The sequence below is a fragment of the Neolamprologus multifasciatus genome, chromosome 7, assembly GCF_963576455.1.
Source record: "Neolamprologus multifasciatus chromosome 7, fNeoMul1.2, whole genome shotgun sequence".
In the NCBI taxonomy this organism is placed as follows: Eukaryota; Metazoa; Chordata; class Actinopteri; order Cichliformes; family Cichlidae; genus Neolamprologus; species Neolamprologus multifasciatus.
In genome coordinates, this window is record NC_140445.1 from 19,000,918 (window position 1) to 19,025,310 (window position 24,393).

Sequence of the window (24,393 nt, forward strand, 5' to 3'; positions counted from 1 at the left end):
TGACGCATCATGTTTGTCATTTGGTTTCAATTTTCTAAACAGAATGCAAAAATACAGCCGAGGTGTTTAGTTACCAACCCCTCCAAAATTGTGGGTGCTGTTCTTTCTCATCAGTATTTCATAATGGCCATGGCATAACCGCCTCGCAGTTTTACTGGTCAGACTGAAGAGTCATTAAAAATTACAACACAACAGCCACTAACTTTGCTCATTATGGTTTGGCTTCGCTCGTCTGTGCTGGGAAAATGTAAATTCATTATGGAGGCAGATGTGGCAATGAGAGATTGTGAGGAGTCGTCAGTGGGCATAGATTGAAATGATGAAGAGTGACAGATGACTGACAAGCCCTTTACTTATTTAAAACATTTACATGAACACATCCTGCTGAACTGCACAAGGTTTTTCTACTGTTATAGAAATATCCAAGAATACTTTATATATCCATCAACTGATCCTAAAGAAACAAACAGGTCATGCATTTGCTTACCGTGTCTAGTTTCTTTTAAAAAAGTAAAATAAACCAGCACTGTTGTCATCATTTAAACTTCTCCTAGTTTGTTGCTGACTTGTCTGGCTCCAGATTCCCATTGGATGCTTTCCAGACAAAACTTCGGTCTGTGAGATTCAAGCTTTTTTTTTTCTAAATCCCCCAAGATAAAGCAACTACAGCACTCTCCACTTCAGAGAAGGGAATTCCAACTGATCAGCACTTAAAACCAATAATTTACCAACAGCAGCCAAGCTGTTACCATGCTTACTTAGAAATTTTAAGGTGTCCAAGGCAACTGTGCTAAAGCGGTGACGTATCAGTCTCTAAAAGTTGCAGATCTGCTGCACACACAAGCTCTCGGTTATTGCGTACACACACAGCAGGCACTAATAGAGGCTTTGCAGACTTCTGACCGGCAGCTAAGTTGTGTTTATCTGTTTAATTTAGATAAATTGGAAGGCTGAAACATTAAAACCTTGTTTATTTGCTGTCTTCCTGTTCCGATGGTTCCAGCTTCCTCCCCAGAAGACCCAGTCAGATATAAAAGTTAACTTACACACACATCAGATGCACACGCCCAGAAGCACTTGGATTTAGAGTATTTGTGCAGACAGTTAATTGAGACCTTCTCCCATGCACACCGGCAATTAAAATCCCCCTCATGCACATGTTCAAGCACATATATAAACCAATCGGCCACTGAAAGATGAAGCAAATAACATGGATTACCTGTTACAATGACAACAGATATAATATGCAGCAACTGAATGATTGATCCCCGTGTTATTATTGCTTCCTTTTATCGAGTGACAAAGTGTGTCTAGAGAAGAGGTTGTGGTGGGTGGTTGGGTCAAACACAGCTTTCACACAGGAGACTGTGATTCACTAATTAGATATCCATGTTTACTTATTACTTTAGAGTTAATTGATTGAGTTTTTACTTCTTTGAGGTCAGGCTTAGACACCTTCTCGAGTCCAGGAATAACTGTTTAACTTTTTCACAGCATTAATATCAGTATAATTAATCATGTTAAAAGGTCCTGAAGCAGTGACGCTCCTGCGGCAACATTAAAATGTAAGGTTGTGGTAACAATGGTATCAGATTGCGTGTGTTGGACGCAGGAATAACTGTGAGTGCTTTACTTTCTTGCCAGGATTTCACTATGGTCATGGCATAAGCACATCTTAATTTTATGCTGAAGTTAATGGCAGAGGAGGTTTGGAACGGTGCAGTTACAGAGTCAGCAGAGCGTTGGCAACTTTGATCTGTTAGGAAAAGGTGTCAGCATTGTTTTTTTTTATCCTTTAGCCTTCATTTATCCAATAGTGTTGGAGGAAGAATGCTGTGCATTCCTCTGCGTCAATATAAAAGTATTAACACAACAGGAGAGAAGGTAAAACATAGCAGCCAAAATGTAAGGCCGTCCTTGCAAAACATTGTTTTTAGTTTTCTACTTCATCACATGCATGACAAATTAGTCTTGTATGCCGCTAAATTAAAGTGTCTGAATTCAGAAGCATTACGACTACATGATCAGTTGTAAACCTGTGATCAGTATGTCATAGCACTGAGCGTATTACTGATGATAATGGTGGAAGGTAGGCCACAAATATGCTCTCAAATGTGCTATTTGGGAGTCAATCAACAGAACTTCTTACTCCATGATAATAATCAGTAATATGATCACATGATTGTCATAATCTATCAGGAAATAAGTGGCCTTTTGCATGTCTAACAAGGTGATTTTTAATTTTGTGCATGCAAAATGTATCAACAATGAGAATCTTTTGTTATTAACTTCACTAAACAGTTTGAATTTGTTATTTTTCAGTACATTAGGTGCAAGAATTTGGTACAATTAGAAGTAGTGCGCATGAAGGTCATCGCTGTGAAAAGGGAAAAGTGCCCATAAAACAACAAATGTGACACTGACCACTGAGTGATCACTGTGTGTAAGTTTGATTAAAATCTGGCCAATACTGCAGGAGGAGCTGCATTTCTTGTGAACTGTAGCTGGACAGAGGGACAGGTGGTTGTCTTGGCATTGCATGAACTCATTGCCCCCTTCGGCCAGATCAGCTAAAACTGTACACATGTGCACACAAATAGTTTTCTTACTGGGCAGCTCCAGTTTGATGCAGTTGTTGTTATCTCTCCCCACGGGACATTTGTAGACGTCTCCGGTTCTTTTACTCGGCTGTCCTGACAGCGGAGATCCAATCAGAACCCTGAAAAACATAAGGACGAGTTGGGAATGGTTACATGGAAAGCCATCCAACATCCACACTACAGCGTGACGGCTTTACAATTGTGATAACAACCGCAATTCAGATGTTATTGCAGCGATTAGAAGCAGTGACTCTGAGATCCACTTCTGAGGTCCACAGCTATTTAGACATGGCTTAATTATACTTGTATAGCAATTGAACGTAAACCATGGTTCACACTGCCTAGTAAAGATGTTATAGTTTATTGTGATTGGCTTGCGAGTTTGTGGCTGCAGTTTTATTACATAATCACTCTGATACAATAACAAAGAAATAGCTGGAAATAAAAAACAACAGTTAATCTCATTTAGCTCTCACCAACACCACATAGTAATGGAAGATAACTCCCAGCTGTTTTTATAGCACTTCAGTGTTACGTTTAATGTGCTGGACAAGTTCAATATGTGTCTTGTGTGGGTTTTATTACACTGTGTCTCTCCATCAGTGCACTGATGCTAAAAAAAAGAAGTTTGGTCATCTGCCTTCCTCTAAACGCTCAAGCTTATTAACATTCCTGACTCTAATGGACCCTGTGTCATTTGAAGCAAGACCCAGAGAGGAACAACAACACACTCGACACACTTTTTTGCTGCCAGCTGCCTGTGAGAAACATTGTAATTATTTACAGCATTGAACGAGCACTCTTTTCGCTCAGAAATGAAAAAATAAACACTTCATAATTACTTCATTAATGATAAGTTAAGTGTTCTTCCTGCTCGTGTCACTGCGAAAAAGAGCAGCTTTAACAAGGGAATGATTGACAACCACTTAAATATCTCAACAGCGGTTCAAAGCACTGGTATGCAATTTTGTCCATATATTCATGTTGCACACAGGATGAATGACTTTCCCGATCCAATGGATTTTCAAAACTGTTCTTAACATGAAAACCAGGCTTGTACAGGCTGTTGTTATTACATAAAGTTAAGTTTTACAGGCACAGCCATGTAAATAACTGTATGTAAAATGTGTGCTGGTGTCTTCAACTCTAGATGACTCAGAACTTTCTCCAACAGGGTGTATTTGAAGTCAAACCATGGCCCCCAACAGTAACCGAGTCATTTTGGCTCGCAGACGTAGCCAAAGTAGAAAAGTGAAAATAAGCAGCTACGAGAGGGAAAATTGAAACGATGTCCACATTCCACTGTTTAGCTGAACGGCAATTAAATGGGTCGTTTTCAGATTGAATGAACAAAGATTGATTCTATCATACTACTTCAAAATCAGCTCAACAGCTATGTTTTTGTGACAAGGAAAAGAAAACACCTATCATTAAAATTCTCATTGGTTTTTTGTTAGTATGATAAAAGGTTAAAAATGGCAGTATGGTAAAAGGTTGCACAGTAAATGTGAACATGTTAGGATGCTGAATATAGAATTAAACAACTGAAAATGAAGCTGCTAGCTCGGCTTACAACTCTGAATCCCGGTTTATTTGATAATTACTCTTTTTCACTAAATAGTTTTTCCCGAAAGAAAAAGATCAGGGATGCAAGTGGCAGGAAATGAGCTTCCACCAAAGCATGTCTGGGATCTGCTTTGGAGATAGAGCAACAAGCTCAAAGAGCTGCTAAACCTCCACAACAAAATGAGAAAGCTGTGGCAGTTTTGACATCTAATTAGGCTGGCACCTGGAAATCTTGTAGGTGAGATGTTTGGGATGTGTCCCATCAGGAGGAGACTGCTGGAAAACACAGAGCAAGCTAGGAAAATTATGTCTCTCAGCTGGGAGCACCCCCAGATAAGCTGGAAGACATCGCTAGGGAGAGGGATATCCGGGCACCTCTGTTACCTTCTGCCCCCACAAACCATAATTCATCATTGGATGAATATTATATGGATATTTTTCAACAAAAAAATAGGTTACAAGTTCTTAAACCTTAAAACTCTTCAAATGTTGAATTTCTACAATAATAACAAATCATTTTCACATGATTTAAAAAATGAAAACATTGCACTTTTCTGAAACCTTTCCCAGCAATGTTGTGGAGAGCAGACAAATCTTGGGGTTAGCCAAGGTTACAAGAGGCTCCAGCGAAAAGCTGAACCGCCTGTGCCACATGTAACAGCTTTTCTCTCCCCACCCTCGCTGACGGTTAAGGCATCTGTAACTAATCAGTCACCTCCCACTTATAGCAACCTGCGTGTTACATCACCATGTGATTGCTATATTTTCTCATTAAAATATTTTCCCAAGCGTAACACTGAGAGCTACAGGTCGTCTCTAATTTTTCCCCACTAAACCTCTGTAAATCATTCAGCCTCTGTCGTGTCCTCCCTCCACTCGCAGCGTGCTGTGCCCTTATCACTAGTGTGAAACAGAACAAAATCAAGCTTTTTGGATGATATGTAGCACACATGTTTGACTGCACTGAGGAGTTTCAGTTGCAAATGGCTCCACTGATTAGCAGTAAGTGAATTACTACAAGTGATCTCATATGATCTCGATAAGTTAACTAGTACAAAGCACCATCAGGTATAGCCATGCAGGAAAGGATCAGCGATTATAGTGCAACAGGTCTGACTTTAGAGTAACTAAAGGAGTTTGCAGAAAGCAGAAGAGATAAAAGATTTTAAAAACATGTTTCCATGTTTATTTTAGCAAGAAACCACAGATGCTTGGTTTCATTGTATTAACAGGCTAGGTATGTGAATACTCTGGCGGGCAGTTTAAGGTTAACAGCTAGTAGTAAAAACAAGGACCTTCATTACAGCCGCAGCTGGTGTGCTCGCTTCAGCTTAATTTTACAAGCGAATCAGTGTTTTTTTCCTTTTTTTATTATTTTCTGGAGTAGAATTTAACCGAATGAACACTTGTTGATACATGTGCACATCATGGCCAGAATTATCTTAAACAAAAATATTCATTAAGGAAAAAAAGACACATTTAAAAAATGTATTATACCTCTATTACTTAGAAAAAAAACCTGTTTTTTTATTTTGTCTGTTATATAACATTAGGGATGCTCGTGGCAATTCATTTCTTAATCAGCTAAACAGGTCAGTTAAGAAACAGTCAAATATTAAGTTACATTTGAAAACGGTTTAAAAAAAAACATCCCCATTCCAAAATGTCACATGACAATCTTATTGGCTCACGGAATTATGATGTCACTACACTTTGATCCTTTGAAGTTTTTCCTTAAACAGGGGTGAGAATCAGCAATTTGTAGTTCGTGTCTTCGCAGCATTTGTGTTTGCAGCCTTCACACGTTCAGCACAGAAACTTTTGGAAACCTTTTCAGAGTTGTCGTTTACAACCTTCAACATGTATCCAACAAGACACCAACCAAGGCAAAAAGATTACGCCGCTTCTCCTTCCTGTCGTGGCCGGCCAAATGACCTCTTAGCCGTCCAAAGGGCATTACATGACAGTAAGAAGGAAAACTACCATCTCCAGAATAAAATTCAACAGATTGAAGACGAGAAACTTCAACTGGAGGAGAAGTGTAGACAGATGGAAGCGCAAAATAAAACCCTGGAAGAAAGACAACAACACCAGCCCGACATAACAATTATTAATGAGGGCTGGGGAATCAAGTTTGGACAAGCCCGAAAGCAGATTGTCTTCCTAATTAAGGAAAACAAGCAAAAGAGCGCGGAACTAAAGGAGATGTCCAACCAGCTTAAAGACAGCAAAGCTACTGTTGAGAAGACAGAATGGGATCTCCAATATATGGACCAAAAGAATCGGCTGCTCCAAACAAACTTCGATGAAGCTGTGAAAAAAAATAAAGAAATCCTCCAACAGAAGGAAGAACAGGAGAAAAAGCAAAGAGACATGGAGCACAAACTCAGAGTCACGGAGGAAAAATACAGAATGCAGAAAGTAAAGTTGGATGATATACTGCGCCAAAATAAAGACCTTCTTCAAGAGAAAGAAAGATTGAAAGAAGAGAAACGTATTGTCGAAGACTTTGAGGGTAAAAACCTAAAACTGCAACAGTTTTGTAGTGAACTGAAGAACAAAACAAGTGAACTAGAAGGGGAAAAAGAAAAACTGGACAAACAATGCTCACATATGCAGAAAAGGATGGCTCAAATGGCAAGAAACAACTCCGAGCTCACTAAGGGGATATTGTTGGAATACAACAACTTGAAGCGCAAACACACTGAAATGCAGGCACAAAAGCAAGAACAGGACAAAATACATGACGACCTGCAGCGTACGCTCCAAGATATCCACAGAAGAAATGAGGAGCTACAAGACATGTACAAAGAAGTACAACAGAGAAACGCAGACATGCACAAGGACAAGATAATGCAGGAGGCAACATCGAAAGAGCTCAAGGAAAAGCTTGAAGAAAAACGAGCAACACTGGAAGAGGTGGAGAAAACATGCAAGAAGCTTGAGATACAAAATACAGAAACCATCGATGAGTTGAGAACCCTCATCCTGGAAAAAAAAGCTCTTGTAGAAAACTGCATGAAAAAGAAGAACAAACGCTTCCGCTGGCCCTGGAGGAGAGACTCTACTGCTTCCTCACCTGGTGTAGCCTCGTCTTGCTCCACCTCTGTTCACCTCCCCAACCAGTCCCGGCAGTTGACTGTCCCCTCCTGAGCCTGGTTCTGCCGGAGGTTTCTGCCCGTTTAAAGGCAGTTTTTCCTCCCCACTGTCGCCTAGTGCGTGCTCAGAGGGGATTGTTGGGGTTTTCTCTACCTTGTTTCTTTATTTACTTGTTAACTTTTCGTTCTTACTTCATTTAACCTTGTTTCCTTATTTACTTGTTAACTTTTCGTTCTTACTTCATTTAACCTTGTTTCCTTATTTACTTGTTAACTTTTCGTTCTTACTTCATTTTACTTTGTTTCATTATTTACTTGTTAACTTTTCGTTCTTACTTCATTTTACCTTGTTTCCTTATTTACTTGTTAACTTTTCGTTCTTACTTCATTTTACCTTGTTTCCTTATTTACTTGTTAACTTTTCGTTCTTACTTCATTTTACCTTGTTTCCTTATTTACTTGTTAACGTTTTGTTCTTACTTCATTTTACCTTGTTTCCTTATTTACTTGTTAACTTTTTGTTCTTACTTCATTTTACCTTGTTTCGTTATTTACTTGTTTAACTTTTTCTTTTTCAACTTATTTATAAAACAATAAACCAATTGAATTTATCCTTTGAGTATTTTTCATCTAATCTTTTCATCTATAACTTTTTCAAACATTCATATCTGTCGTTTATCTTCCTCTTGAAACCTCATAAATGGTGAAGGAAAAATCCTGGAACATAGTTCCAGGAAAAAGATCATTTAAAACGGATAATTTAAATATGATTAATCTGTTTGGAAATCTGCAGGTAAACTGTCTGTCTGAGAAATTGATCAAATTAGAAGAGAGGTCAGCTGGATATTTAGATGTCACTCCTCTTATGCAAATTAATCAAATTCCTAAAGTGTAGTATTGCTGATTTTGAATAAGACCTTGAAGGACAGAAGACACATTTTCCTGGTAAAATGATGGCTGTAAAATTGGTGAAAGGGAGCCTACCAACTGGTCTGCTTCTCCCACCCAGTTTGTCATGGTCCATGGGTCTTTGATCCAAGGTTTTGAGTCTTTGAGTTGAGGATTCATTCTAGTTTTGAATTTTAGGTTCTTTGGATTAGGTTTCTGTCGTGTTAATGTTTTGTTTTCTATTCACAAGGTTGTTTTTAATACATCTTGTTAATTTTCTGATGCTTTGTATAAGTTCTTTATGGTTTACTTTCTAGCCTTGTTTGTGCCTTCAGTTTCTGTTCACTTTAGTCATGTATTTAGTGAGTCTCCCTTTGTGTTTCTGTTCTGGCCCTCCTTCTGTCTCATCTGTTTGTCTTTATCTTTCACTGTTTCTTCATCTCTGTCTCAATGTCTCACGTTCAGTCCGTCTTCTTGTCTGTTTTCTTTACTTACTTCCTGTCTTTAATTTGAAACGTTCAGTTTCCCTTCATGTCTTGCGCAGCTTTTCTTCCTGTCCTGGGCCCTCACTGGTTCCCTGATTGTCTTCATTTCCTCTATCCTCACTACCTCTTGTGTATGTACTTTCTCAGTCCTTCTTTGTCATTTGTCGTGTTGTCCATGACCATATCTGTGTGCCATGTAGCTCTGATTTCCATGTGCTGTCTGAATAAGTAATCCTAGTGTTTCTTGGATACTTGTATTCCCTGGCTGTTCTGAGAACTTTTACTATTTAAATTTAATTAGCATTAAATACACACCGTATGTTCGACTTTTGTCTTCTGAGTATTGCATTTAGATATGCAGCCTCTTAGACACAGTGATCCATAAGACTGTTGGTTAATTAGTCCAACACTCTAATAAGGGAATTTGTGATAAACCAAACTGTATGAAAACAGTCATCTCACCACCAAAGCTATCAATTTGATGTGAGAAAAGTCTCTTTACGACAAAAGACGTGGGACAAGATATGCCAACTAGATAAGCAGGAATGGATGCAATTTACTGAACGTATTCATACAATGACACTAAGTGTGGTGTGAAGTTACTGCATGAGATGAGCTTTTTTCTTTCTGTTTATTTAACCTTATGCTGCTGCAGATCTGTACCACATGTAAACTTTTGCAAAAATGTTCCAGATAAGACGCCTCGTGTGACTTTTAGGTAAAATATTAACACATGAAGTCATCTTTATTTTTACAACAAGGTTTGCGCTGGAACGGTCTTGTCTTTCAGCGAGCATTTGTGTGTAACCCACATAAAATGAGTGTACCACTTTAAGGAGTGGTACCCGCTGTATGTCTCACCCACTTGCACTCTGTTCGCTGCTATGTGTGGAGGTAGTCGCGTGCTGGCAGGAGAAAAGAGAGACTGAGGTTTTTGAGTTGGAAAGAGTATTAGATAAAAGTTTGTAACCAACTGTGCTGCACATAAGTTTCATGTTAAAAGTAGCCAAAGTGAGTAAACAGGCGAATGCTGCAGTTTTCTGGCGACTTTAGAAAGTACCGCTGGAGCTAAACTGTTAGCCTTTGTTAGCTCTGGTTGTTATCAACTGCCTGAAAGTTTATCTCAATCTGCTTCCAGAAGTAAGGTAACACTTGAAGCGCGACGAATGTTTATTTTCCTTCACGTCGTATTACTATCACTAAAGAGAAAAAAAAACATGTCCTGTTACGTTATTTAGAGCCCCGCATTTTCCTACCGAGAGACACCATACCATTGTCTTCGGCCATGATGCACTGAGATCGGTGAGCACATATTGTATGTCTCAGTTTAAGTCTGTTTTGCATTTTATTGTTGAGAAACTGAATTAATTTATCTGAATTGTTTGATTAATAATTGTTGCATATGCAATAACTTTACTTAGTTTGGTTATACGCAAAAATTTCCCCGTTGTGGGATCAATAAAGTCTTATCTTATACGTTGTAATGTTTTCATATTATATTTGAAGAAGTGTTTTGCAATGTACAAATAAGAATATTGACAATATATCACAGTAATGCATAGTTTGTGTAAGAGAGATGTTTTATTTTTGCAAATTTTTGCAAAAAAATGTTTTTTTTTTGTGTGTGCTGAATTGTTCCTGGGGTGGATTCCTCCGGTGAAATAGATGGCGAGCCTTCCCACCTGGACTTAGAGAGACTGAGATTCGCTTCTTTTCCACTTGATGATCTGCTGCACCTTGTGCTGTGGTAGGACTTTATCACTCACACTTTCACACACAGCTGGTTATACATAAACCCACTGACTGACATTCTCTCACCCCTATTTTCTTTCACACCCTGGGAAAGAAAATAGGGGTGGACATTTTTTATTTGGGACTTTAAATAATAAGCTGTTGTGTAGAACATCCTCCACATGTGAAAAGAGCGTGAGATTTTCATTTGAATGTACATTGGATTTGTGTAATCTGTTTCTATAAGAGTTAAGGAGTCGCGTTACTAGGGTGCACCCGAGCATTGAAACCCAACATTGAAAACCAAAAGTGACACTTGGCCAAGTCATTGTCTTAGTATGTGTTTTACTTTTCTTTCATTTTTTGTAAGTTTCTTTTCTACAATTGTAAAGTGCCTTTAACCTGTGCTTGTCAATCTTATGGTTTATTTCACTAAAGTCAGTTGGTTCTTTTGAGTTACATTCTTGTCTCTGTGTCTCATTTAAACACACCCCTGTGCTCCTATAGTCGAACCTATTGGCCCATTTATATATTATTTTCAACAATTCCCTTTACTGTGTTACATGTGAGATGCAGGGATCACATACATCCGGCCTCCTGATGACACTCACCATTTTCCCTCACTGTTCTCAAACTGCTGGACAGTGTAGCCGAACATGTCTTCCAGCGGTCCAGAGAAGGACAAACTGTTCTTCTGGTCCACGTTGAAGGAGAACACGCAGGTCAGCAGCACTGCAAAGATAATAGTAGAGAAAAGGTTACGCATAATAAGACTCTCGAGAGCGCCGCCGCTTTACTTGCTGTTTGAGTCTGCTGTGCTGCTCTTCAGAGTGGGTTTACATAAACTGATGGACAAATACTGAAACAAAAGATGTGCGTATGCAGTTATTTCTAAGTGCAGAAGCCATAAACACTCAGTAAATATTTCTGAAAACCCTCAAGGTGCCTCTTGGAAATGAAAAAAAAAAGAGATCTACTAAAATACTTTGTAAATGTAATAAATAAAAGTTAGCATTTAGGTATTTTAGTTACAGCAAATATAAATAATTCTATTTATGTCAATATTATTTACGGGTGCATGAAAATGATGTACCCAGATGAGGGCCGAACTTTGTGAACCACAGACACACACAGTCATTCTGGAAGAGGAATTTCGAACATCAATGTGAGCCATTTTGGTCAGGGTTCAATCTGACCTCCAGGACAATGGCTTCTTCTCTGCACTCTGCCCAGTCTGGGTCTGTCTGTCACTGAGATGAGTATATCACAGAGCCTCTATATAAATCCATCCATGTCTCATTGTGCCTGCACCACAATGACACTCTTTATATCTACTGTGCCAGGAAATTCCTTCAATATAATTTATTCAATTCCCGGACCTTTGAGGGAGTGTAGAGGAGTAGAAGAACAGTGGGATTAAAAACAGAATGTGTAAAGGCAGACTGCATACATAGACACAAGGATAAAGCAGCTATTTATCCTTTGATGGTAATGCTTTGTAGCTAATGTGTCTGAGAACTACATTAAAAGGTCTAGACTGAAGTAATTTTACATCTTTTAGCAACACCCCAGAATTGATTATGTTTGTTGGTTTATCCACCAGATATTTCAGTGTGGTCCACACAGCAACATCCCAGACAGATTGCTTTGATATTTAGAAGAGACATTCACGAGCTCCAGAAAATGAATGAATGTTCTTACTCAGTCAATAAAACATCCCTGAATCTACACAATTTATTCTTCTGATTAAAAGCTTAAAATGATTACAGTAGCGTCTAAAAGAGAGTCCTGTGAAAGTACACCCTGTGATTTAGCAGCTTATATGATTTTATCAGGACCTTTCCGTGGTTGTGGATGAATCTTGACTCTTCTTTACAGCGCTGCTTCAGTTTAGTGACATTTGCAGGCATTCGTTTATGCACAACTATCTTAAGGTCCCGCCACGGCATTTCAGTCAGGTTGAAGTCTAGACTTCCTCTGAACCTCTGCAACATCTTCACTCTTTTCTTTTTCAGTCATTCTGCTGTGGATGTTATCATTTTCCTGTGGCATGACCCAGTTTTGGTCAAGCTTTATCTGTCGGACAGATGTCCTCATTGTTGACTCTAGAATACTTTGCTGTTCAGAGAAGATCATGGTTAACTCAAAGACTGCAAGGTTCCCGTGTTATGGCCACAAAACAAGCACAAATCATCACCCCTCCACCACCGTGCCTCACAGTTGGTTTGTGCTGCTATGCTGAGTTTGGTTTTTGCATTGTGCATTATGGACAAAAATCTTCACTTTGGTCTTGTCTGTCCAAAAGATATTGTTCTAGAGGTCTTATTCTTTGTTCAGATGTAACTTTACTGCCATGTTCTTTTTAGAGAGACAGAAGCTAAAGTTTTTCACATAAGGCCATCTAGGTTTGGCCTTTTCCCCCCTTAAAAATAAACACCTTCATTTAGAAACTACATTTTGTGTTTACTTGTGTTATCTTTGTCTAATATTTAAATTTCTTTGATGATCTGACGAAAATGGGAAATCAGGAAGGAGCAAACACTTTTTCACACCAGTGTAAAGACAATTTGGAATATCTGATATATAAAATAATTCTGCATACAGTTGGGTCAAAGTAGCTACAGAGCCCACTTCAAGAGACCATTTAATTCGACTGCAAAGTAAAGAGTTTTTATATACTGCACTAGGAAGCTGACTTATTTTGGGAGCCAGCGTCTAGTGGTCACTCAAGGAACTTTTCTTTTTCTTCAGCACTGGCTTAATATTTCAGCTGAGGTTGTCTCTTGGCTCCATGCATTCAAATGTGCTTACTGGCTTACTAAAATCACAAACTGCTGAAAATGTGGAGTGGTCTCTTGTGCATATTAACAACACAAGAAAGCCACAGTGAGCAATACATGCAGGGATTAGCATATGTAAGCATCAATCTCTGTAATCAGAGCAGTTGTAAAACTGCTAGTCACGTTTAAATGTCGATCATTTAGATTTCATATAAGATTTCACTTTTTAAATTTCCAGAGACCACAAAGGAGGCCTGCTGAGTCATATACAGGAATCCCAGATGAGAAGTATTATCCCTTCTGTTTCTCCCTCAGTCATTTCTGTACTTCCTCTGTGACCCCCTTTCCATCTCTCAGAGAAGCTCAATTTCCTTTTCCTATTAACCTGATTATACACATCCCCACAAATCCAAAGGTACACACGCACACACGGACACACAGCTAATTTAGCTGATTTAAGATGGCTTCAGGCCAACCAGGCCTTTTCATTCATCACAGACTGAGCTCAAGTACAGTTCAGAGTCAAACCGGCCTAAGTTGTAAATCACTTAGGAACATCATTTGTCCACTGACAGGCACATGCTTTGTGTATACCAATCTCATTTTGCTGTATTGGGTGTCTCCTGGCTCTACTCTCTTCAAATCAGAACCAGTGAAGTTATATAACTGTCTATTTTTGTGAGATGGGCTAACATCTGCCCTGGAAAACCAATAAGCAGTCTTGTCCCTCTGTGGATGGAAATGGCCACATGAGTGTCTGAGGTACTGGCATATTTGTCCATCACTGCTGGAAGGTTCATAATGTACTCAGTCACACATGAGCGTGTATAGCACATCAGTTCATCCTGACTGAAATATCTCAACAACTCCTCAATGGACTCCCATGAAATTTTGTGCAGACACTCATGGTCCCCAGGGGAAATAAAATACTTGCTAAGGTCAAGCTGCGACTTTTTCATTTAAGCATGACACTGATCATTGTGGTTTAAGTGAAATGTGTCAAAAAAAATTACTCATTTAGACCCCCTTCAGGATGAAATGTTCTGACTGCAAAAAAGGACAGAATTAAGCAAGCTGTAGGTTTGAGTTGTAAAAGTAAAGTCAATGCAGAAGTGCACTGACTCTTCTTTCCTTTTCATGGGATTATGGGTGACTCCGGTTGCAAACGGACTTCTGGATGTAGGTCTATAAGTCTATGGGAAAATGGCCCTTGGCTTCCTTGCTCTTTGACCTCAGAAAACACTTTCTTAATTACTTTATGACACCAGTTGCTACTTTCAAGTCATACTGAATAAAACATGAAGTTCATTTTGTAAGTTATGGTCATTATCCAGAAATGGGAATTATTGAGGGTTTAATGACTTGTCAGTCGCTAGCCAGTAAGCAAGCAGTGTCACTGTCAAACTCAACTTTACCTCATCAGATATGGTTTCAAAAAACGTTGAAATGCCAGAAACCGTAAGCTTAACAAACTTTGCTTGAGTCTTTCTCCAACAGTAACTGACATATATATACAGTATATACAACTAGCAGAACATCTTTACAGTGTAGATGGTAGGAAATACAGGCTTAGCTTCCTGGTACATTTAAAGGGAAAGAAAAATAAAGCCACTACAGATGTGTCTTTAACCTGTATTCTTTTCTGAAGGCCACCATATGGTGACAGCAAAAAGCAAAACCACCTTTTAAATAGTTTATAGGTTGGCTTAAAAATGGTAACAAGCTAATTTCTCCTTGGCATTTTTGTACAACTTACCAGTTTCAAGGCAGTAACATTTAAAGTGGCCACTTCAAGTGATGGATGCTTGCTTTTACATCTTGCTGAACATTCAACCCTTTTAAAAGAGCAGTCAGTTGGGCATTACTTTCTGGAAAGTACATTCATTTTAAGCCTATTTGTCAATGGCTAAATTTAGCATCCCATTAAGTATCACAAGAGAACAATGGAAGCACCTTGCTAATTAAGCTAGCTAGCCAACTAGCTACTTTTGGTCTTCCATCCAACCTTTTGTCCATTTTTTGTCATTTAACATGGTCCAGGCCCAATGTACAAACAAATATATGATGTGATAGTGATTACAAACATCTTTTACTGTTTATAGATAGATAGTACTGAGCTTAAAGCAGCATGCTGTCCTTCCATAAACAAAACTGACAGTGCGTTTTAACTTTAAGACAATTTCCCTTTGTTTTGTGTTCATAATCATTCTGACTGTTGGGCTCTCCACACTACAAAAACAGCAGAGGCCCACAGCGTCTCTGAACACATCCAAAAAAGCCAAAAAATCTGCAGGTCATTTATCAAAATGGAAATCATGCTGACCAGAAATGTCTAATCTAAGTTGGTTTGAATACTGAAAAAGTGATATTATGGGTCTGTTTTCAGTCAAGGACCACGTGGTCCTGATTGATCCCGGCAGTCTGTCAGCCACACAATAAAACCCCACTGCTCTCTCTGCCACAGTTATCAAAACCAAAGGAAAATCAAAAGACTTTGCTGCTGATACAGCGAGTGCAGAAAGCAGCACCCGCTGACCTGTGAGACATCACTCAACTTAGCACCTGTAGGCTTCAAAGCTTGGCTCAGCTATGGTTAAAAATCTGCATCCCATTGTCACCTGCTCATCTGTAACATATCTAACCATCTATAAAGAGCTTTAAAGCTTAATGCAAATCACCAGCTCTGGGAAACAAAATCATGAAGTGGGCCTGACATTCGACCTTAATTAGATGCGGTGAGAAATCAGTTGTTAAGTTGATCCAAGACAGACAGTCAAAACAAATCTTCGAAAAAGAAAGCAAGCAAACATCTGCAGAAACTAGAAAAAAGTTCATGTCGTGCTGAACTGAAGACTGAACTGGTGCATTTGTCATTTATGGCGTTGACCCTTCAAAGGAATAATGTCAAGAGGGGCTTTGGGTGGGACTCAGACCTTTTCTAAAACCACATGCTGGCATTTAACAAGAGACAACACTGGCAAGAGAAAAGCTTCAAATAATTCTGGCATGTCTGTGGCCAGCCTAGAGCCATGAAGAAGTTATAAAACTGAAATATTTCCAGATTTCCACCTTTGATCTTTTATCTTTGTCCATTTTTCTTCTTTACTGCACATTTTTCCCATTTTTCCCCCATCCATTTTTTCTCTGAATTCATCTTCTTTGCCACTCCAGCAGTAACCACGCTACCCTCTCTAATCGCTCTAGGAATGGTTATCACGAGCTGAACTTCTGACAGCTTTTAGCTCCGCTTACTTTGACAAAAATCTTCTCATTTGGCTGCCTGCTCAGTCTCTACTTTAGTCTTGGCAAATGTGTGGCATGTGGGCTTGCAGTGGACATAAAGGTTATAGATGTAGGCGTGTTTGTGGCTTTACAAGCAGAAGAGAACACAAGTGGCCGCTTTTCTTTGAGGTTTAGTGATTGCATCTGTAGGCAGGGGCGGATTGGATAAATAACACAAGCTAAAAGAGACACACGAATCCGCTGCAGATATGTCAGCAGCTGTGGAAGGGTAAAGGGAAGAGGTAGCGTGAGCAGTGCGTAAACAGAGCAACAGCAACTCAGGTGACCTCTGTGTTTACACAGGCTGGCCTTCAGGAAGCATACTGGACATGCTCAGTTACCTGAATTAAAAATATAGTTAAAAACACAAAATCCACACCACTGACAGATATATTAAGCAGGAGATAAAGTTCACAGCAAGTGATTCACTGGCTGCAGACGATTGGTCACTAGTGGACATTCCAGGTTCCGGTTCCAGTAAATTCAACCCTCTAATGCACTTACCATCCTACCATTATTCCCTGTCACAGGTGATCACTTGCTTATCCCTGATATATTTTCTAAAACAGATAAAAGAGAAATGAAGAACAGATACTACAGATGTGATGAAAGCCTACAATTTGTTACCATGGTTTATGCCAAAAAAAGTAAAAATGTGACAACACCTTTGGAGATGTTTGCTTATTAAGCTTAACAAACAAGTGCACCAAGAATCATGCATTTAGACAGAAGATGGCTGATCATGGACAAATTATAAGCAGACAACCAAACCATTTAGAAAGCTTATCCAGAGAGACATTGAGTTTGGAGGGGTTAGCACTCACTAGGACAGCTGGGATAGGCTCCAGACTCACCGTTACCCTGAACTGCATAAGCAAAAGAAGATGGCTCAAATTTATCTAATCTATGGAACTCTGTGAGGTACCTTGAGCTGCATGTAGATTACACTGTGAGAAAGTTTCTGCCATTAACTTTGTATTAACAAACTGCCAAAATGTACATATCCTTAGGTATTGCTGTTATTGTTCACAGACTGGGTCAGGATCAGTTGAAGCAATGTTTAAAGGTGCAGTGTGTAAAATCTCACCACTAGATGTCAGTAGATTGAAGAATCTAGCTACGGTGGCCACTGTAGGACAAACAACTTTGGCTGTCATTCAGTTTTAGTGAGTGTAGGCTGTCAGTCCACTCCTTCCCTCAACTGTCCATCACTACTATTTACTATGGAAGAGCTGTAAAACTTTGTGAAAGGAGATCGATACAGGTCAGTGAGTGAGAGAAGCTCACTTCTGTCCAATTACAATGATACCGAGTGCCGCTGTTAGCTGCTGTTAGTCGACGTTAGTGAAACTTCCTTCAAAGTGGATCTAACGTTGTTGGATAGCGATTTAATTCTCATACAATGTGAGAAGGTAACCAAAGGGTTTATCAGAGCGTGATTTTTAGAACACTTGAGCCCAACATTGTGTTGCTGGCATAATGTTAGCTTTAGTTGCTGTTTTGTTGGCAACACTGCATGAAATTGGTTCTGAGAATAGTGGACTTTTAAGGTTAACAGTACCTTCACATAGTGATACGTCTTGTCAAATCCTCAAAATTGCAAATATTTAGCAAACTTTGCAAATATACCAGCCACTCACAAATAGCAGACATATTTGGCAGTCCTAATGTGCATAAATAAGGTGTTTCCTTTGACAGGCTAATATGCCAAAGGTAACACAAGATACACAGCTGGAATGTTAGAAATTTGTGAATTATGCTCCAGACGTTTGCGCTGTTACCTAAATTAAATCTGAGGACAAAGTGAAGTCTTTAGCTTTGTTAGTGTTAGGTTATAATAAAAGTACTGGGCAAACTTCATATCACTAAAAGCACAAAGACAACCCTAGTGGTGGAAGAAGTGGCAGTCCTGACATCAGTGAAGTCACAGGGATTCATCTTCTCTACAATATTGTGACAATTCAACCAGTACTTGTTGAAATATTCCAGTCTGGATCAAAGTGACAAACCATATGTCATTCCTTGAGTCACTCGTGGCTAAATCACCTCCCTCGACCCTGGCTGCTATTTAATCTGCTTCCTCTCCTCCCTCAATTCATTCATTCTGCTGTGTTTTGCCCCTCAAAAACATCATCCATTCCTCTACTGTTTCTTCAATCCATTTATCTCTGTCTGCCCCTCCCATTTCCCATCTAAGCATCTCTCTGTTTACACCCCTTAATACACTGACTGAACCTGTCGGCTCAACGGTGTCAGCTTCCACTTTGTGAGACTTCCAGATGTACTCCCAGGAGCTCGTTTTTTTTTCACCAATGCGGAAAACATCCAGGCTTACAAGCTGAGACCCACACATGACATCATCCCCCCTGACAGTTGTCAAAGCTTTCATCCCCTCCCCAAATTTCTCTCTCGGTAATGCAGGGGTGGTTGACACTCTCCTAACCATATCCCCTGCCCTCCAACCACATAAGCATACAATGTCTGCAAAATCTGCTGATCACTACAGTTTTCCCATATAGGGAGCATCTGGACGGAGAGTGCTCCTTGGCTACATCAAACTAAAAATACACACACCCATAGGTCAAAGAACAACCTCTCCCCAGAATCAATAAGAGACATGCAAAAACAATCATGCATGTTATGAAGGAAACGGTGAGAGAAAATAATAACCCCCCCCCCCATGAGCTTGGGGGTAAACTGCATATCACCCACTGTTACAACATCACAGCAGATTTATTTGGCAAACTCAGTAAAAACAAATGAAACTCTGAAAAAACTAAAAGGGAGCGTCACTTATGCTAGTAAAGCAGGAACCAATTACCTTAAAAGTGCTTTGAGTTTATGCACTGATTAATTCATAATAATAACTACACAGAGACTCATTTTAAATATCATGCATGGTATTTTAAACAACGTACATATGTAATTATAATATTTCAGTGCTCTTTGTTTGTACTATAATTAGTGTGTTTTAAATAATTAATTGATCCTAAAGTTCCACTTACCCACAAACAAACACAATGACCTCCATTAGCCACTTATGATGTTTAATTTTTTATCAGTAGTGCAGGAATATCAAGTGCCCTTAGCTCTCTTCTTGCTATTTCAGTAGGCTGATGCAGTTCATTTGTAGGTGAAAAAAGTATGAATCTATTCAGTGGTAGTTTCAAGCTTGCTGTTTTATCAAGCTAGCTACATTTTCAGAAAACAAGTTCTCTCGGGGAATATGTTTTTATGTTTTTAGAGTAAGTGGCTGAAATTATTAGATCAAGGAGGCAGTTAGCTTAGCTTAGTTATGAGGAGCATTGACACACCAACCAGTTCACTCGCCACTTACTCACGTAGCTGAAGGATGAGTCGCTCACAGACCTTCCAAGCTGTGGTTGGCAAATTAACCCAATGTCATATTTACCACCCTGTCATATGTGAGCTAACATCCTTCCCTCTCACTGGAAGTCCCTTCAATTGCTCATCTCAAAGTCGAGAATAGTTTAACCTTGGACCAAACCACTTTGCTTCACCAGCAGTGACTGTGCAGCTAATTTCTTTAAGTTGATTAATTTCATTGAGATTGTTTGCAATTTTGGTGTTAATCGCTCCCCTATATAAAGCCCAACAGATTTAGGATTTTTAAGACCAATACAGATATTTGGCAATTTAAAAATCTGATATTCTGATACATTGGCTGATACTGTTTTCACTTTTGACATAGGCTACCAACCAGCTGTCAGGTGGCTCAGCCTGGGCAAAGTGTTACAAAGAGTAAAGGACCTGAGAACAGAATTTTGAGGAGAGCTCTCAGATGCAGAACGGAAAGCAGGTCTTGTATTTGCTGGGGATGTAACTGCACTAATGAGTGAACTAAATTGTGAGGCAAGGGCCTATTTGCTACATGATGAAGGCTTTTATGAGAAATTTGGAGCTTTTCAAGCCAACATTATTATTCACATGCCAACAGTTAACTTGATGGTCCTCTTTGGATCCATCTTCACATGAACAATGATGAAGATTACAAATCCAGATACAAACACTCTCAAAGACGATCACATCACATTTCTACTCTCCTTCGCATTTTCACCCCAGAGATTGAATCAGACACTAATGCACCTTTTCAAACCCAAGACACAGGAGATTTCTTTTTTATTATGCCTGCTGGACATTGCCATAGCCTAATTGTCTAACATCTACTCCAATTAGCAACAGTTTATAAAGTGACAAAATTAATATTGTGCAGAATTGAGTTATGGTTATTGGCCCGACCCATTTGGGAAAATGAATTGCCCACCCTTGGCTTACAGGCTTAGAAAAAGGTTACAAGTCGCTTATTTGTGATGAACTAGCTATTACTTTGTTTGGGGGAGCGAAAGGAAGTGGTGACGGAAAAGACCCAAGTAGGAAGTGACCATGGATGTCTGTGTCATTGTTCACAAAAGTCTCCCGCTGCTGGGTTCGGCAATATCAAAACTATTTTGTCAGCTGATCCACTATGTGCACTGGAGAATTTTCTTTTTCTGAGCTACTGGAACATTTCCCTGAAAATGGCTACATTTTCCATTTTCAGAATTGGGATGAGCCAATGCACACCCTGCACTAGCCCCAGATTTACATGAGAGCGGTGTAATTTTCTTGAAAAGCAAAGAGTGGTTTTAAATGTGAACCACTAACATAATGTTTGTGTGATTCTCCAGCCAGCACTAAAATTCAGAAACACGTCCTTTAAAAAGATGCTGACACGTTGGTTTATTGTGGATAATAACAGAAGATAGACATAATTGTTAGTTGAAGTTTGTTTTTGTATTACACAAAGGCTCACTGAATGAAGATTGAAGGAAAAGTACACATTATAAAAATAAATATGGCATAAATATACAAATTAAACAGCGCTGCAACTTTGTTATTGTGTTTTAAATTACTTGATTTTCATTATTGCTCAGGATAATTATTTTGAAATTAGGCTTTACCTTTATTAGCACATCTAACTAGTGCCGCCACGATCTTAGCTGAGAATCCCAGTCCTATCAACACACTCTGTCTTTCTGAGACACACACACACACACACACACACACAGAAGTGTGTATGGAGGGTCACACAACTCCCCTTGATCTTTTCTTTGTTTGTGGTCAGGGCTACTCAACAGCAAAGACAAATACCACCCAAGACACACAAACTATGAATACTAATACATGAGCCAGAAACTGGTGAAATGTAAAGAAATAAAATGTCACACATAAAAACATAAAATCAAACAAAGATTACCCAAATTAATTCTGACCAGCCTTGCTAATATGTTTCATTTGTACTACTGAAAACGACAGGTTTCTTACTGAAAGGCAAACTAGATTGAACGATGCATCAGAATTGCTCCAGTATTACCAGAAGTATCGTGTTCCCCAATAAATACATGACTATTCTGAGTAACAAGCAGGAAATCAGCATAGCTGTGGTTTGAAGGCTCACAAAAAAAATAAACTTCAAAGACGATATCAGCAAAAAGAAATTTGGGATATGTTGGTTTTGATTTTAATCTTTTAGTTGCTGCTGCTGCTTGCGGAGAAATCCACAAAATACACCCCAAAACAGACAACGTGATGCTGAGTCCAAAAACTTTCAGCATACCAGCGCCAGTTTTTAAAAGGTCCGTGCTCGTCGAGTCGTGTTTTGAGTTAAAAGAGCTTTTAATTGAAAGTTATGTTGACTGACAGGATTACTATGAAATGCTGTTTTGCTGTGATGTTGATAACCTTAGTGGAGAGTGTTCACAGATACGAGGGGGGTACCGGCAGATAAGATAAGGAAGGGAAGAGGAGGAGAATTGTGAGTTTTACTGTAATGTGATTATATTAATAGTGATCCAGAAGTGACAATATCAATCACTGCAAGTACATACAAAATGTACATATGTATATTAACACCTATATATGTGTGTGTGTGTGTGTGTGTGTGTGTGTGTGTGTGTGTGTGTGTGTGTGTGCGCGCGCGCATACGATCATTGTTCATTTCTGTTTAACTTGATGTAACTACAAAAAAAAACCAAAAGTCACAAAACGTCTCCCCATCAGTGATTTCTCACAAAAAGTCTGGTGATAATACAGACAGAAAGTATACAAGAGGGAATTATTATTTCATTACTTCTGGATGAATGTTGATATACATCCATTTCACACTATGATTGGTCAAACATGTGTGGAACTTCTCTTTCTCAAGTGCTTTTTAAATGTGTTTCTTTTTTGTCAGATATTTAGTTATCTTTAGAATTGAATGGAACAGTCTGAATGTAAAACCTTAAGAAAATTAGTCATTACATTTACACTACAGTACTATGCAAAAGTCTTAAGTCTCCTGTCATTTATTTGTATTTTGCCAGGATATCAAACAGTATATAGATCATCTGAAGTTCTTCTTTTTTCTTAAGGATATGACTTTCAGATACTGTTTATCTGCTGTTGTTTTATAGTTTGTTTTTTGTCTTCCACTTGCAGTTTCCTCACATTTCTTGAATTCCACATCATGCTGTCTTTTTGGCTAATACCTCTTTGGGAATCCCTTTGTTGGTGCAAAAATATTACTTTATGTCTATCAGACTGTGTTATCATTGGAATTCTTGTCAATTCAACCAAAGAAATGGGAACACATTATGTGTAGTTCTAGTAAAAAAAGTTCCCAATTATACCATTTAAAATTGGTTCTTTGATAAGTTGTCTATTATGTGAAGACACAACACTAGTTCATCACTTAACTTATGTGCCTTCTTATGCTTGAATGATTCAGAGGTCAGTGTTAAGTGGCTTCATAAATGTATCTGAAAATGCTCGGAAGAAAAATATTTTAAAAAAATGGAGTGACTTAAGACTTTTTGCACATACATACTGTATCTGAGTGGAGCCTCACAAACCTTTGATATGGTACCAATCTGTTCTAAAGAAGAGATGTGATTAGTCAGATCCTATGAAACATTTGTGTGTATGAAGAGCATCATGATAGCATGACTATTTGTTTTGGCCTCTTATTGCAGAGGTTAACATGAAACATTGCTCCAAGCAGACACCATCTCCATCTCTCCATATGTATGATGGATAGCTCTAACCTGCTGCTGGCAGAGACACAAGAGGGTGAAGGGCTGGACAGGCCTGGTGCACAGATGCAAACACGCACACATATAGAGACTGAGATCTGAGGCTATCAGCACTTAGCAGGTACTAAGAATCTCGGGGGACAACAAGTATGCATGCGTGTGTGTGTGGGGGGGGGGGGGGGGGCACACCTTATGTGTTTCTTATGTGGGCCCCTGATTAGTTCACATGGGCAAAAACAAGGAAATGACTACAGGCTGGCCTAAATCCTGTTTAACAAAAAAAAAGAGAAAACTATATCACAAACTACACCCAAAACAACATGAGTTTAACAAGCAACTGACAGGTTGGCGCCGTCAGGGGACTGTGTAAGAAAAGAATGCAGTGGGAAAAAGCCTGTATATATGGTGACTGAAGGAAGTTTAACAGAGTCAAAGTGTAAGAGTGTCACATGTCGTGGCACAATGCAGAGAGAAAAAGTCATGGAAAAGACTAAAGAAAAAGAAAGAAAAAAAAAACCCTGCAAACAGCCAACATTTAGTGCTTTTGAGCTGAATCACTAACACATTTGTAGTGTTAGTGATTCAGCATTATCTTTTTGCCAAAAGATAATGCTGACAGAGGAAAATAAGCAGAGGGTACCACACCACCTATCTCATACTATCTCCAGATGCATGATCCTCCCACCTTAAATCTTAAATGAATGCTGTATGTGTCTTCACCTGCACAACATACAGCCAGGAGCCCCACTCCTGGAAGATGTTTGTGCAACCTAATGAGAACAAAAAGGAAATATGGCAAAAATAAAAGACTAAGTGATTCAATCACAGCGACTCTGACTTACTACCCCCTGCTTCTCACAGTGCAGTAAGGCAAAACTTCATACGTGACT

The 24,393-nt window shown here is 39.0% G+C and overlaps 1 protein-coding gene across 1 annotated transcript in view; it reads right to left on the bottom strand.

Moving 5' to 3' along the window:
- Positions 1 to 24,393, bottom strand: part of itga1 (integrin, alpha 1) — a 59,958-nt gene that overhangs the window by 23,202 nt on the left and 12,363 nt on the right. Inside the window, exons 2-3 of the mRNA XM_085168340.1 lie at positions 10,980 to 11,100; positions 2,610 to 2,719 (exon numbers count right to left, since the gene is read on the bottom strand). Coding sequence (XP_085024466.1) covers positions 2,610 to 2,719; positions 10,980 to 11,100 — 231 coding nt within the window. The remainder of the gene's footprint in view (positions 1 to 2,609; positions 2,720 to 10,979; positions 11,101 to 24,393) is intronic.